At 35.8% G+C, this 16,957-nt stretch overlaps 1 protein-coding gene across 3 annotated transcripts; it reads left to right on the top strand.

Moving 5' to 3' along the window:
• Positions 1-965: 965 nt before the first annotated feature.
• Positions 966-12,445, top strand: LOC123880397 (nuclear pore complex protein Nup153). 3 transcript variants are annotated; one of them, XM_045928497.1, is made up of 8 exons: positions 966-1,380; positions 3,710-3,934; positions 4,332-4,554; positions 6,346-6,657; positions 6,733-6,892; positions 6,973-7,355; positions 7,476-10,018; positions 10,895-12,445. In XM_045928497.1, the coding sequence occupies exons 1-8, from the start codon at positions 1,315-1,317 to the stop codon at positions 11,048-11,050; spliced, it is 4,068 nt and encodes a 1,355-aa protein (XP_045784453.1). In that variant the 5' UTR covers positions 966-1,314; the 3' UTR covers positions 11,051-12,445. The 3 variants fall into 3 exon arrangements, with proteins under 3 accessions (XP_045784453.1, XP_045784452.1, XP_045784454.1); XM_045928496.1 differs by having other exon boundaries at positions 6,973-10,018; XM_045928498.1 differs by lacking the exons at positions 966-1,380; positions 3,710-3,934 and having other exon boundaries at positions 4,402-4,558; positions 6,973-10,018.
• Positions 12,446-16,957: the final 4,512 nt, after the last annotated feature.

Below are 16,957 nucleotides of genomic sequence, written 5' to 3' on the forward strand. Positions count from 1 at the left end.
GACTGTACTACAAGTATATTATTCTGTGGCCATGCCGTGTTCCCCACAGAAGTTCCTTTAGTTTCTACACGGCATCATACCGGAACGCTAAACCGCTGGTTGGCATGGCTTTGCCGGTAGGGTGGTAACTAGCCACGGCGAAAGCCTCCCACCAGACCAGACCAGTGATTTAAAGAATTTATAAAATTCCAAACCCTGACGGGAATCGAACCCGGGACCTTCCACTAGTAAGACCACAGCGCTTACCACTGCGCCAGGGAGGTCGTCGTTTAGCTGGACCGAAGAGCCTCGAGAATCCGCGCAACAGAGATAAGAACGCGTCACAATGCGATCACATTTCTCTTTCAATTCCTTTTTCAGTTCAAAAGAGTCCAAGAGCCGTACTTTCCTACCATTTTTGGTTCATTACAGTTTATACATAGGCATACCCATGGCTTATCTGCCATTGGTGCAGTACAATGATGCCTACCGCATCCTGATGAAACTACCGCGATTTTGTAGTGCATCGAACATGTTCGCATCGGCAAGAATGCCAGACTTCTTCGCGATTAGACGTTCCCGAATAGCTTCCTTTTTGGAGCGTCTAGGTCACTCAAATAATGAGATTCTACGGACGATGTATGAGCACTTGGATGTCGCCATTTTCCGATATTGGTTGACGTAGCATCGCAGTGCGAATCGAAAATAAAGATATAAATAAAAGACGGTAATACATTATTGTACCTACTTGTTTTTGTCTTTATTTATTTTATTTAGATCTAAGCTTTTATATATTTTATATACGACTTCTTTAATTCTGTAATAATATGGATACATTTTGCCTGAAATAAAGAACATTATTATTATTATTATTTATTGGAATCATGCTGCAGTTCCACAACTTTTGTCATGAGCATCACTATGCTATCGAGATCAAAGAGTAAAGACTTCTGCGACACTACACTAGCGCTTTGCAAATGCACGGAACTAACCTGTCAAACTGTCCTGTCTCCATGCTCCAAATAATATTATAATAATGTATTATAGTGATCTGTGTTTGAGTTGAACCTTTGAACTTATTAGCGTGGGGAAAATAACGAAATTGTAATAGTTGCGTTGTCTGAATGAATTTTGTGATTTTGAGACTTACATAAATCATAAAAACATACAAGTAAATTGTTGTGCGTTCCTTTGACACTGAGCTCTGACATTTATCAAAGACGCCATGTTTGTCACGTTTTTGCCAATAATTGAGATTTAACCGAAATTTATTTAACTTATAAAGTTTATCCTGCAAGCAGTTGATAATCAATGATATCAATATAACAAATCAAAATGAGTGCGAAATATCCGGCAAGAAAGAACAAGCGAGCTAGATCACCTACCGACGACATCAATAATGTAAGTTTTCTTTAAGTTCCCGCTCTTGGCGACTTAGGCCTCACGCGTAGATGTATATTTTTAATTTTTGTATTATTAACTCGACGCTCCGCTCTGCGACTGAATAAATTGTAGCTAAGAAAAAAGGAATGAATCATGTATATCAATTCCCAAGCGACGTGAAAGACAATTTTAGAAGATAATTATGATACTTACATGACTGAACCAATATTGGATTTACTTCTTCTTTCTGGGCTGGTTTCCGCACTTAAACGTTTCCGTCTGTTGTGCGTAATTGGATTTACTTATTAAGTGATAATATATTGAAATTGAAAAGCTGGCTAGAGATTTTTGAACAATGTGTTCACTTGCTGCACTATTAGGTACAGTTTTTTTAAAATATCTTAGTTATACAATTTCTTATTTGTACAAAATTAGTGATAGTTTGGTCTAGGTGAAAAAACGCATTATGCTACAAAAGCCCTGTTCCACTTCACAACACAACTCCCAACCCACCTCAGGTTGCGGTTTGCCTTCTCCATCGGGAGCTGTGGTGTATTGGGGTGTCCTAAAGCATTTGGGACGAAATGACGCCCCCAGCTTCGCGTCGCCCGCGTTAATATAGATTTTTAAAATTCCACTGGGAACTTTTGATTTTTCAGGACAAAAGTAGCTTATCTGTAATAGTCCATCCCGGGATGCTATTATAATGAAAATATTAAATCAGGTAAACAACATGTATTCAACCATATTTTCATAGAACAACAATTTTTAAACAATACTTCTTTTTTACATTATACCTGACAGCCAGCCAGTACATATTTATTATATTAAAGTAGGTTGGTATCATTTCATAGATAGTGTTGGTATACAATCTCTATTTCAACACCCCCACTGAATCAATACCAATATACTGAACACAATATTCAAACTTAGGTTTACATAAACTCTTTGTTAAAAAACCAGCGGGCATTAAATTTGTCTCGCAATATTTAACAACTATTTCTTTTGCTTCAGCTAATTCTCTAACATAATGACACCTAATATTTTATGTGTTTTGATCTCCCGCCTACTGCCGCAGTATAAACTGATTTACTACCACTTTGACTATTTGACTATCACCATATAAGTCAATAATATATGGTTATCCTGTTACTTCTTTGAAAAGCCTTTTGATATAAAGAATCTCCTGATACTGGATTGTCTTTTTTTCTCTCTCTCGTCTGGCTTTACAAAGTTTAGCCAATGTCAAGTTTGTAGTTATTTGCAACAAGCTAGTAAAACCATACAAGCACGGACCCCGTCCATGCTGGCGCTCGCCGACACACGCACGGCACCCCCCGCCACCCCGCCAGCTAACACCAACACAGACAAAGTTGTGGATTGTTTGATATCATAAAATTTAAGCCAAAATACTCTACTTTATGAGGAAATCTATTCCTTCATGGATATTGACAGCTTCAACTTTTCTCTCAAATTGAGAAGCTTCCAATTCAATATTATTGGAATCAATTGAATCAGATAGATTCTAGACATAAAATACTTTCTTGTTGTAATCATCTACAAAGTTTAACATATATCTTTTGCCACCCCTTGTCTCCACCTCCATGGAACCGGCAATGTCGCTACGTACCAACTCTAGGACATGTGAAGCTCTCTTAAACTTCCTTTTGGGAAACTTCTTTAAACGAAGTTTTCCTTGACTACAAGGAATACACGGTACCTTGGTTAATCGTATTGATCCCACAAGATTTTAAAGAATAATCTGTTTAAGTAAATATTTTTACGAAATTCGGCACAGTGATACCTTGCATCCTGGGAACAGACTGTTACGTATCACTACTTTTTGTCTTGAAAAATCAAAAGTTCAGACCTAGCCTATGCCTAGTAGTTCTATTGTAAAATGGTGAAGGGGGAATTAGGTTGAATAGTTCCTTAGCACACTCTACGAAATACATCTTGTAAAACACCGACAGACAGGCAACCTTGCGCTGATGTTCCAAACTTTGAAGCTTAGAACTGACCAGCACTTGGTTGTCAATGAGTCTTCTAGCACAACGATCCACCAAATCCAATGTTGATTTGTAACAAATAATAATTTATTTCCTATATTTTATAATATATATGTTAGATACTTGTATAAAACATAGCAACAAAAACTCACTCACCATTTTAACTTTGTGTCTACTGTCATGTCAAAAATACAAATTTTAGTCCTTATTTTAAAGATGAACGGAACCTTGGAAATGAGAGTTGGCACATCAAGTTAAAATGGAGAGTGAGTTTTCATTTTGTTCACATTTATTATATATCTAAAACTTAACTAATTAACTATGTTATCTTTTTCCAGTCATTTATCAAGAATGTAACTGCAAGAATGTCAGGTTTAATGCCTGCTTCAGTGTCAAAATGGTTTGGCTGTCCACGTTCCTCAAATGCTAATGGTTCTGCACCAGTTGCTGAGTCTTCAGATTCTTCAACAGAAGATGAAGCTCCAGAGGACCAAATATTTCAACCTCTTTCTAAAAAAATGCGCTATAGCCCAGCATCTACTTCAAATGACTATGCCCCCAAAGTAAGTAAATGCTTTTCCTTTCAGCTTGCCCTTGTACTTCAAGGCTTGAGACCTAATAGATTATTTTTCTGTTTCATATTTTTGTAGTAAAAGCATGCTATTTAGTATCCAATAAATTATTAATCATCGAAGTATAAGATATGCAACCACTTGTCATTGATATTTTTCACTCAATGGGAGTAAAAAAAATTTAATAAATTATTTATTTTTAGGGAACCCTTATAGGATCACTTTGTTGTCTCTCTGTCTGTCTGTCATGTGAGAATGGATGAGATTAAATTTTCCAGGACACCATTGATATACAGCATGTCTCATACTTCGATGATCAAAAGTTATTAATTATAATAGTATTATACAATAATTAATACATTTATAAATTATAAAATGATGTTTTCAGACAAAATCCACAAGTACTAATACAGAATCTACTGAGACGTTCAGCATAGTAAAGTCTCCTATAAGTACTAGCACATTTAGGCCAGAAACTGACATTACATCAACGCCTCGACACTCTCCTAGTGAAAATGTGATGCAAATACACAACACAATTACAGGCTATAATTCAGTTATAAGAAATCGGAAATCGCTCTTTGATATACCAGATGATGAGAGATCTTACAGTAAGTAATAAACTTTTAGCAAACTTTTTAGGTAAAATTTTGTCCAAGGATGTAGTTATGTCAAACTCTGTTAACCAGTTCAAGAAGTTCAAGAGTTTTGAGAATTCAAGAGTGATGAAAAACTCTTGAACTCAAAGCACGTCTGATATAGACGCATCAGCGAAAGCTGCTTAGTCTATTATATATAAATATAAAATAAAAAGCCTTATATTTATCCTTAATAAATTACTAAACAAAGAATTGGTTGACAAAAAAAATAATTTTTATTTTTATTTTTAAGAACCTCTCATTGAGTAAAGGCCTCCTCCAGATTTTTCCAGGTTTTCCTGTTTAGAGCCTTTTTTCCAGTTTATACCTCCCGTTTCTTTAATTTCATTTTCCCAGCTTTCTACAGGTCTACCTCTCTTTCGTTTCCCAACTAGGCCACGCCATTCAGTCACAGTCTTTGTCCATCTTTTATCTGTGAGTCAAATAACATGACCAGCCCATTTCCACTTTAACTTCATGGCATGTTTTAATGCATCAATAGCTTTCGTTTTTTTTCTTATAGCTGCATTTCTAGTTTTGTGTATTCTACACAGACCAAGAATTAGTCTATTATCCATACTAATACTATAAATGCGAAAGTGTGTCTGTCTGTCTGTCTGCTACGCTTTCACGGCTCAACCGCTGAAAAGATTTTAATGAAATTTTGTACAGACTTCGGATACATTCCGGGGAAGGACATAGGCTGCTTTTTATCCCGGCAAACCAAACAGTTTCCGCGAGATACCTAAATACTCATCCGCTTGATCGATTTGTATGAAATTTGGTACCGAGGTAGCTTGCGTCCCTGTAATTGACACAAGCAACTTTTTATCCCGGAAAATCAAACAGTTCCAACGGGATCTTTAAAAACCTAAAACCATGCGGACGAAGTCGCGGGCATCCTCTAGTAAATAATAATAATAATTTTCCATTCTGAAGGATAGCACTCACGAAATCTGTCGCATGTCGCCATCCCGGCGAGTCACTCAGGCATATGCTTTCGGAATGATTGGCGCTTGCTAACACTGAGTATCTGCAATGACACAACCAAGCAGCCAAAATCCTTTACCTAGAGCTTGCTCTGAAGTCTCTCCTCCTCGGTCTCCTGGATGAGAGGTTCCGTACTACAAGTACACACTGGTGCCAGTACTCGAGCGCGACGGAGTCCGGCTCTATTGGGACCGGCCCATCATCACGGACTGGAATATTCTAGCGAATAATCCTGACATTGTGGTGGTGGACCGGGCACAATCGAAGGTTTTTTTGGTAGACATCACCATTTCATGTGACGAAAACCTCGTGAGAGCTAAGACGGAGAAAAAACGCAAGTATCTCGATCTGGCTCACGAGGTTTCCGACATGTGGCATGTGGAGTTCACTGAAATCATCCCAATCGTAATATCTGCGAATGGGTTGATCCCAGTCAGCCTCACTCACCATCTGAGGCGACTGGGGTTCCGTGGCAGTTCGCTCGCAGCCAGGATGCAAAAAGCGGTCTTGCTAGACTCAGCTAGGATAGTCCACCAGTTTTCTCAATCTGTCGCCCTGACCTCCAGCCGTTTTGTCTCCCCTGTCGGGGTGTAATCCGCCCAGTACAAATATGTGTTTATGTAATGTGTATGTAGGTTTATTTATTTTTATGTATGTAAGTATATTACATATCTTTTGGCTTATTTTTTATACGTATCTATTTTGTACACGGGCATGAGAGTAAGTAATATAGGATAATAATTACATTTCAAAATTGTACTAATCATATTTTAGAAAAATTGCCACCGCCAGATTCGGTGCAGGGTGGTAGTGAACCGCAAATAAAACGGAGCTTGTTAGGTTCACCATTCTATGCGGGAAGAACAAGATATGGGGGAGCAGCAGGCTCTTACATGCCAGATATCAAACGCAGAAAGATTGCATTAGTTAGTGAATCTGCAAACAATGACAGCTTTACCATGAGCCATGCTACCAAGCGAGTAATGGATTTATTGGAAAACTATTCATCTCCATTAGTAGAAGCCAAAAGAATATCACAATGTGTGAAAACTTCTAAAAGCTTCGATAATTCACGTCCAAAGAATGGTAAGTTTTATTATGCGTGAAATTTGATTTATAATGCTGATATGATAGTAATTATATTTTTCGATTTACTTATAGCATATAAAACTCAAGAACTCTATATACAAAGTATGGCGAAAATATTACAATTCCGACAAAGAACTCGACAAATGGGTAGCACTAAAATTGCTCGCCAAATAATTGCATCAAATAGCAGCTCAGTGGCTGTTCAACCAAATACAGCTTCACAAACTCAATGGTAAATCACAATGAATTTCAATATTGGTAAATTTGTATGTTACGCACTGTAAATGTTAATTTGCCTTTTCTTGTTTACAGCAATAATCCGAAAGAAACAACGGATAAATTAACTACAAAAATCAAAGTGAACCTAACAAGAGCTAACCGAAATGATAAGGCAGTCGGAGCCACCGATGAACCAGCTCCAGTTCATCTTCCAACTGCAGTTTTACAAATTGATCAAAACAATTTACCTAAATTCACATTTGGCACCAGTACAGGGACGGAAACCCTATCGGATATTGCAACACATATCTGCAAAGAGATAGATGCAGTCGAAACATCCGCAAATGCCACTAATTCTAAATCTGTTACTACTACAACTACTGCAAATTCGCCTATTTCTGTCAATTCAACATCTATTTCTGCAACAAACTTGACGAAACAAGATACACTGATAAATAACAGAACGGAAATTACCAGTAAGCCACATACTATTATAAACGATGATCCTTATAAATTTTCCAGTCCTATTATGGTACAATGTATAGGGACAGTACAAACTTCTTCACCACTACCTAATTATACTTTTGGTTCTCCAGAGCGGCGGACTATGGAACAATCAAAAGAAAAGGAATCTAACAAAAAAATTAAAACACAAACACAATCTGAAACTTGGAAATGTAACGATTGCTGGGTTCCTAACGAAGCCAACTCTGACAAGTGTGTTTGTTGCGGAGCTGCAAAGCCAACAAAGAGTGTTAGTAAAGCTGAGCATTGTTCAGTCTGTAAAGTTGCTTTGAGTCAAGAACGCTTAGATAAATGTGCTAACTGTGAAAAAGTAAACAACAAAGTTGATGGACTGGTAACAAACTCAAATGTTACATACAAATTGCAACAATCGTACCTCTTTACAGATTGCTGCACCAATATTGCAGGTTTAGACAAATGTGTTTGGTGTAGCGATAAAAAATCTGAGGAATTGCCTGCTGTTATTAAGGGTAAACCTGATAATGCTAGCGAATGGAAATGCGATTATTGCTGGATAAAAAATAAAAGCAGTGCTGATAAATGTGCAGCATGTGGTAGTACTTCTCCACAAAGTAAGACTAAAGAACATTTATCTCAACCTCAAATTGGTATTCAGACAAGCAGTGATTCCACACTTAAATCTATTATGAGTTCACAATGTGAAAAATGGGAGTGTACGAATTGCTTGGTGCGAAATGATAAAAACAGAAGTAAATGTGTCTGCTGTGACGCGGAAAAGTCTGGCAAAACGAAAGCATCTGAAGGGATTGATTTTAATTTTGGTACTCTTAAAAATACAACTTTCAAGTTTGGCATTGATCGTAATCAAAATATCTCCGAAAACAAAACCGAATCTTTACCTGTGACACAGTTAGAAATGCCAGCTAAACAGTCGGAAACAAATAATAACAATGTACCTGAACATGCTACTTTTACCTTTGGGATACCCAAGGTGAAAACTTCTAATAAGATTACCACTGAGAAAGAAACAATAGCAGAAGGAGCTTCTACACCAACATTTATATTTGGTGTATCGAAATCTATCATACCTTCCGCATCTGCAGACACTACTGTTTTCAGAAGTCCAATCAATGAAGGCTCAAAGTTTTCTGAGAGAACACCATCTAAGACTTCACTAGAAAATGATGAAAAAATCCAGGAAGTTCCAAATATTGAACAACCTAATACAAGTGCTTCAGATAATATTCAAAAGCCAGCTGGTTTGTTTGGAATACCATTGAGTCCTTCATCAGTAGGTAAGACTCCATCAGCTGGGATCACTTTTGGGCAAACAAAACAACCGGCTAACACACAGGCTGTAGCGACAGCTGCTACTGATGCAAATGTACCTCAAAGTACATTTAGTTTTCCCGGTTCCGGTAACTCAGGTTTACAATTATTTCCTGCTGTAACAACAGCCTCAACATCTAGTATATCTTTTCCCATTATAGCACCTTCAACTTCGTCTATTTCTTTTTTCCAAAAAAGTGAGCCTGTCTCTACAACTTCAATGCAATTGTTTTCTAAAACTGATCCAATTCCTTCATCTTTATCATTATTTAATAAAAATGAAACAGTGACGACAAATACTGCAGTAGCAGCGCCGTTGCTCTCCAGTGCCCCAGTATTTAGTTTCGGTACTAACACTCAAAATACAAAAATTGAGAAGCCTAAGTTTAATTTCTCTTTTGGAAAGACTTCTGAAATACGTCCAGTATTTAGTTTGCCAACGTCAAATACCGGCAATAATTTGGCAGGAAACGGCTTGTCTAGTGGTAACATCACTTCTGCTAATACAATATCTGGAGGAAACGGACTAGCCACAGGAAACTCAAAAGCAGGGGGGAGCAGCTTGTCCTCGAACTCAATAGCTTCGGGACTTATAGGAGGACCAACAAAGAAAGATAATATAATGTGGCCATCAAATAATGAGGTGAGTGCAATTAAAATGGGTGCAGGAAACAGCATCGAACAAGGCAATAATAATTTACCTCCAGTTCAGCCCAGTAACCTGTTTTCTCTACAAGCAAAGAAAGAAAACACATGGTCACTTAATCAAAACACTACTTTGGGGTCGCTTAAATTGCCGTCAGGAAACACTGTAGATCCTGCAAAAATTTCAGTAGGGAATGCATCAGGTACAATGTTTGGCACACCGGACAAGAAAGAAAACATGTGGTCTATGAATAACAGCAGTTCTAATATGTTTGCGCAAATTCCTGGGACTAATAATGTGCAAAAACCGGCAACTTTTTCTTTTGGCTCATCAATGCAGTTCAATGCCAACAATGTGACACCTGCGTCGACTTTCGGAAATCCCACACAGCCGCAGGCTCAAAACATGTTCGGGATATCAACTCAAGTTAATAACAATCAGTCTGTTATGTTCTCGCCGACTTTACAAAGTCAAGCTCCGCCGAATATATTTGGAGCACAAGCTGTAAGCAACACGGCACCTTCAGTGGGAATGTTTGCAACGCCAAACGCAGGGGCAACTCCATTTGGGGCACTGAATTCTTCTGTACCAACATTCGAGGTTGCTCCACTGAACCCTGTTACTCCAACATTCAACTTTGGTGCCCAGCAGACTACAGGAGTTTTTGGTTTTGGACAGGTTAGAATTTTTTTCACTTTTTATTATTCTTTATATTTAGTGCAGTTACTTAGTTCCATTTCATTTACAATTTAAATTGTTACATCAATCTATATATTATATTTATGTATGTTTGTATATTGTATGGACAATCAATTATTGATCTGAATCTGAATTATGTAAATCAAGAGAATACACAATATATACAAGAATACATAGATATGTAAATGAAGATTATTCTTAAAAGAATGTTCATGAGATTAATGATTGAGTTTAGACGCCAAACGAGTTTTTTGCTGGTTCTTCTCGCTAGGCTGTGGCATCTGAACCAGTGGTAGATTGTCTTTAGATGTTCAGAAATGGAATTGGCTCGTGATTTGATTGAGAGTTGCAATAGCAATTGCGCCCTAATCATATGATGAAGTATTGAGAATAGAGTAACTAGAGTAGATGTGAAATGCTGGTATCGCTATGAGGGTCGCACAGAGGGTTCCGTACCTCAAAAGGAAAAACAGAACCCTTATAGGATCACTTTGTTATCTGTCTGTCCGTCCGTCCATTCATCCGTCCGTCCGTTCATCCGTCCGTCCTTGGGTCCATCATGCCTGTCAAGAAAATCATCATCACATCACAACACACAAAATGCTAACCACCCACGTATTCCGACAACCAACCCGGCGTGCTCATTCAAGTTATCGAGGGTGAGCGTGCAAAGACAACAACCTGCTCGGAAAACTACGCTCGAGCGTAGTAGAAATTCAATGAAATTTTAGTCATGTTTCATAACGCCTTGGTAAACCTAATTTATTAGGTTAACCTAGTATATCAATTCACCCTGTGAATAATAAAAATAGATGACCGTAGTAGTACATTGATATGTGTTTGCTTTATTTACAGCAACAAGCACAATCGCAAGGCGGAGTGTACAAATTCGGAGCGCAGGCGGCAGGGTCCCCCCAACGGCAGTTTAACATCGGCACAGCTGGGAGCGCTGCCAACGCGGTGAGCCGGCGACCAATGCGGCGAGCCGTGCGCAGAACAAACCAACGGTGAATGCCAATATAATCTTACGCCTGCAGTAATTCTGATCAACGACATTGTAAACAAAATGACTTTGCCTTCATGGTAATGTATTATGATGTTTTTAACTACATAGTTGAATTTTTAACTAAATGAAGCAAATTGAAAAACAGATAGTATTGGAACAAAAAGATACTGATATGAATCAATGACTCAGTACGATGAGGATCGATGTCTATATATCTATATCTATTTTATCCTGAGTCTGGATGTAACTTTTCTATGTACATTCTGTATGAAAAATATAGGTATGTGCATAGAATTGGGTGATCTCAGGCTAAATATAATATAGAGAGGAACTCGTTCATTGACTCATTCAAATGAAACAACTATTACTTTAAATTATTTCAAAATTTAACATAAAATTGCTGTAAAATGCTTTGATTAATTAAAAAATTTAAATAATTATGACTGTAATCCATCAAAAAATGCTAATATCAATTTATTTTCCTAAGTCTCGACAATATTTCATATATGTTAATATATATGTCTGTTCTACGAGCGAACGCGAGGACCGCGAAAAGATGTGACGCGGATAGCATCTAATTTTTGTACGTGTTGTCTTCACTAATTATGACTATAATTCATCATATATCGTCTTAATTGACTAAATTGCCTGGAATTCTATTTGTTCTGTCGATTTTTTCTAGCGCTAATAGTTTTTATTCAAATCACAAACAAACTTCGGAAATACATTTGAGGAGGAAGGGCCGACCACTTAGAAATAGGGGCTTTTGAGGAGATACTCTAAGATCATTCAAAATCATGTGCCAAAACTCAACTACTTTATTTGTTTTGAGGTTAAAAATAGACATTTTCCCATAATATAGCGTTATGCAAAGGCATTCTGTGTACATTCTGTTTTACGTCATTTGACATTTTGCGTTATGATGTTTTGGAAAACTCAAATACTTTGGATCGTCGGGGGTGTTATAAATTTTTAATTTACACTTGTTATTTATATCGATTTACAAAGCAGCGCCTTTTGAATGCGCCCTAAGTAAGCATTTACGAGTATAACAATAAATAATAATTTGCTACTAACCACTTCGCTATAGAATATCGGTCTTTATAACTTATTGTTATAATGTGCTTATAACGAAACTAATCCAAAAGTGGGGCGCCAATCATTCCCTCTCATTCGCATTCTATATCTGTCTATACTCACACACTTCAGTAGAGCACGCAAAATAAAATCTGAATAAATTTACACACAGTGCACTAAAAATATAATGCTATACACAATTATGTTTTCTGCTATCTTTTCGGTTGTTATTTTTGACGATTTATTTTCTTGATTTGTTTTGTTTTTAATCCCCGACCTAAAAAGAGGGGTGTTATAAGTTTGACGTGTGTATCTGTGTATCTGTCTGTGGCATCGAAGCGCCTAAACGAATGAACCGATTTTAATTTACTTTTTTTTGTTTGAAAGGTGGCTTGATCGAGAGTGTTCTTAGCTATAATCCAAAAAAATTGGTTCGGCCGTTTAAAGTTATGAGCTCTTTTCTAGTTTTCTTGGAGAAAAGAAGGTTAGATGACCATTAGGTTCATAATATTATGTCAATTGACAAATGTAAAGCTGTCAAGAAAGACGTTGCCTAGATACATAATTATTTATTTGAAAATGATATTTTGGAAAACTCAGAAGTTTTATTAGTTATATTATTAGTATATTACTATCCTACATCAACAGTCGGATAAAATAATGATTAATAATCCTTTTTCGTGGTCCAAGCTGCAACTATGTACCACTATGCAAAATGGCATTTTAGATTCGTTTCTGTATAAAAAAAATATCTTCGACAGCAGACATGGTATTCATGAATAGAAGTTAAAAATATTGTAATGTTTAGTATTTTTAGCATTTCTATTTCATACTCGTAATAAGGAAAAAAAAAATGTATATTTTATAGAATTTCATAATTATTATAATTTGAAATTTAGAAGTATAGAATTACTGTGTAGCTTAAAACAATAATAGTCACAACAGCCAAACCATGTGCACCTCGAAATTACGCAATGTTAAATAATATTTTTAATAAAGCTACTTGAAGCAAAGTACTTATCTCTAATCGCCATCCTACTTCGACTAACAAATTAGAGCGACAGACATAATTATTATAATTTCTCTCGGCTTCGCATTCGTTTGGCAGTCGAAGTGGCAAGGGATAAGTAGGTATTTGCTTCAAGTAGGTATTGGAAGTAAAACTTCTTCTTCGTGGCTAGGAACGCGAGATAACGCGATGCGGAATGCGTCTTATTTTTGTATCTATTGTCTCCATTCATTTATGACTATAATCCATGATATAATGTTTAGTTAAAAATTTGATTGTGTTAAAAATAATAGAATAATAAAGAAAATGATAATATCAATTTATTTTCTTAATTCACGACAATATTTTATCAATATGTTAATGTATGTCTGTACTACGAACGAACGCGAGACCGCGAGATTACGTGACGGGGATTGCGTCTAATTTTTGTATGTATTGATTTCATTAATTATGACTATAATCCATCAAATAATAATAAAAAAAAATTTCATTGTGTTAAAAATAATAATATGATAATAAATAATGATATCCATTTAGTTATGACAGCAATCCATCAAATAATATTAAATGAAATTCATCATTTACAATAATGAAATTATTATCGGTAAAACACTATCATAAAAAAATATTTTTTATTATATTGTTTTACCGATATTAATTTCATTATTTTAATAATTGAAGAAAGAAAATTATGATATCGATTCATTTTATTAACTCTCGATAGTCACGAACTAGCGATATTTTAGGGATGTCTCATTACCACTAATACCAATTTCTTTTTTCTTTTTTTTTGAGCAATTTTTTAAAGTTTCAAATCATTTTTGATCGAGTTATTTCAATGAATTTACATTTCCTGTTAGGTGTTAAGCGATGGAGTAAATTGTATTCAATCGAATAAGACCATTTTGAGAACCTGTAAAGAAGTTATTACTTTCTTTGCGCATAGATATACACAAAAATTGAAAGGGCTGTCCGGAAGGGGGAAGCATTGCAGCCTCTTACTTATAGACTACAGGCCCATGTTTAAAAATAGGTGGGTCATATGAACCACCAGGTGACGTATACAGGACGATATAAGAGCATAAAATAATAAGTTTCAGCACTATGCCGTCACTTGTAAGCTGTCCAACAGAGTGCTGGTGAGAATTGAAAAGTGCAGGTAGAGTGAGTACATTTTGGTCATATATTTTTGTACGGCATTTTTACCATCGATAGATCCATGAAAAATAATAAGAAAGCGCGCAGTGCCGTAAAAAAATGGTGCGCCACAAAGTCAGTAAATGTTTTGATTTTCTGACAATTTCCGGGGTAAATTTGGTCATTTAATTCTGTACGGCACTAGTTTCATACTGTTTCAATACAGCCTCTAATCCATTATTCCGCAACGCCGTACAAAAATCATGCGACAAGGGGAAAAAATTGAGGGTAGCAACCCCCTCTCTTTCCGTGGTCCGGGGGGTGATTTGAGAAAGTACGGCTTTGGTTCCAAAACATTATCTAGCACTCAAAAGTACTATTAAAAAAAATGCCGTAAAAAAATTAGTGTTCATTTGAATGTGTATCAATAATTATCTTAATTTCATGGTATACTTAATTTTTAAAGCTGTAAAATCATTTGACTCTGTACGGCAACTTTTTTTTTAACATGATAGTGTAAAATACTATTGTTATATAGTATTGCCGTTCAAAAGAAACTGTTCTAAAAAAAATTATAGATAAATACAAAAACTGAAATTTTTCAAATTATTGCAAAAGTTTAAATATTCATAGATTAATAAAATATAGCAATTTTCTACGCTTTTCCCTTGTTTTAAATAGTATTAAGATAAATAAATTAGGAAAAAATTATGCCGTACATTTTAATGCAGACCATATCTTTTAGGCTGATGAAAATGACGCTACCATTTTAAGGGTAGTACTTTATGGCCATCTGATACTGTACGGCATTAACATATTTTTGAAGAGAACAATTGATAATATGATAAAATCACTATGCCGTCTAACTGAAGTGAACGGGTGTGTATATAATATCCACATCCCCTACAAACCTTTGGACCAACGAAAATGTACGGCATGTAAAAAAATATTATCTATGCATAAAACACTTTCAAAATAAATTAATTTTATGTTGTTTCAAATCACCCCCCGGACCACGGAAAGAGAGGGGGTTGCTACCCTCAATTTTTTCCCCTTGTCGCATGATTTTTGTACGGCGTTGCGGAATAATGGATTAGAGGCTGTATTGAAACAGTATGAAACTAGTGCCGTACAGAATTAAATGACCAAATTTACCCCGGAAATTGTCAGAAAATCAAAACATTTACTGACTTTGTGGCGCACCATTTTTTTACGGCACTGCGCGCTTTCTTATTATTTTTCATGGATCTATCGATGGTAAAAATGCCGTACAAAAATATATGACCAAAATGTACTCACTCTACCTGCACTTTTCAATTCTCACCAGCACTCTGTTGGACAGCTTACAAGTGACGGCATAGTGCTGAAACTTATTATTTTATGCTCTTATATCGTCCTGTATACGTCACCTGGTGGTTCATATGACCCACCCATTTTTAAACATGGGCCTGTAGTCTATTACCGCTATTTCGTTACCGTGTTCCTGGACACACTATATATTATACCTATAAAATTAAATTAGAGGCCGAAGTCTTAACCACTGGGGTTGTTGATAAAAAAATTATGACTTTGTTATGTTGGACAGATATTGACTCTTTTTTTATCATGTGAATAGACTAGTATTATGGGGCGTACATTTGACCGATATTATGTTATTTAGTACCGATCAGTGTGAGTTAATCGCTAAAAGTAGTCTGTAAGCTGCTAAGTAATAGAGTAAGTCGCTATAGAAATTAATCATGATAAAATACACACACACACTACCTACTTCTTTAATTTCTTGCTAATTATGCATTAGGAAAAATATAATTTAAGATTGTGTTATGTTAATTATGAATAATTATAAGAGCAGTGCGTAGACGCATTTATGATTATGATAAGGAAAATATTTTTGTAGTGGTACTAAGTAAATCGAAATGGTTATCTGAATGCATCTACGTACTAGAACATAGTGTAAAATATGTAATAGGTAGTTTTTGAAATGTAATATTAGTCTATGAAACTTAAATAAACATTAATGAAAGATTGGGGAGCAAAACTAAAAACTTTATTGTCTATGATGACCTCCTTGTCTTTAATATTAAAATTATAAAAAGTTTAGAAATGAATGATAACTATGATAGTTGTTCGCAAATTTTAGATTTGTTCCTCAATAAAAACAGCCATTATACTACTTAGTTTTATTTCGTTAAACTCCCAATATAATATTAACTAAATACACATCCGTATTTTAAATCTATACTAATAAATAAAATTGAAGTGTCTGTCTCTAATTTCGAAATAACTACTTCATCTATACTAATAAATAAAATTGGAGTGTCTGTCTGTGCTTTCGAAATAACTACCTCATTAAGCTCATATGGTTATTTGAACGATACCATAACCGAATCACACGTTTTTAAAATTTTTGTCTGTCTGTCTGTCTGTCTGAAAAGGCTAATCTTCGGAACGGCTGAACCGATTTTGATGGGGTTTTCACAGACAAGTAGAGGATTGGCCAGGGAGTCTTTCAAAAATGGAGGAGTTGTGTTTTTCTACCTATGTACACTGATATCTCCGCGATTTCTGAACCGATTTGAGAAATATTTTTTTTAATCGAAAAAGGAACTTTGTGACATTGTTCCACAAAAAATTTGGATTCCAACTCCTCAATCCTGATGCTGCAGGGGACCTCACCACTAAAGCTGAT

Source organism: Maniola jurtina, chromosome Z, assembly GCF_905333055.1.
Source record: "Maniola jurtina chromosome Z, ilManJurt1.1, whole genome shotgun sequence".
Classification (NCBI taxonomy): Eukaryota; Metazoa; Arthropoda; class Insecta; order Lepidoptera; family Nymphalidae; genus Maniola; species Maniola jurtina.

Bases quoted from the DNA above. Each gene is read 5' to 3' on its own strand.
- LOC123880397 (XM_045928496.1), top strand. From the start codon at position 1,315: ATGAGTGCGAAATATCCGGCAAGAAAGAACAAGCGAGCTAGATCACCT. The intron at 1,381-3,709 runs GTAAGTTTTCTT...ATCTTTTTCCAG, and splicing joins CTACCGACGACATCAATAAT to TCATTTATCAAGAATGTAAC. The intron at 6,658-6,732 runs GTAAGTTTTATT...ATTTACTTATAG, and splicing joins TAATTCACGTCCAAAGAATG to CATATAAAACTCAAGAACTC.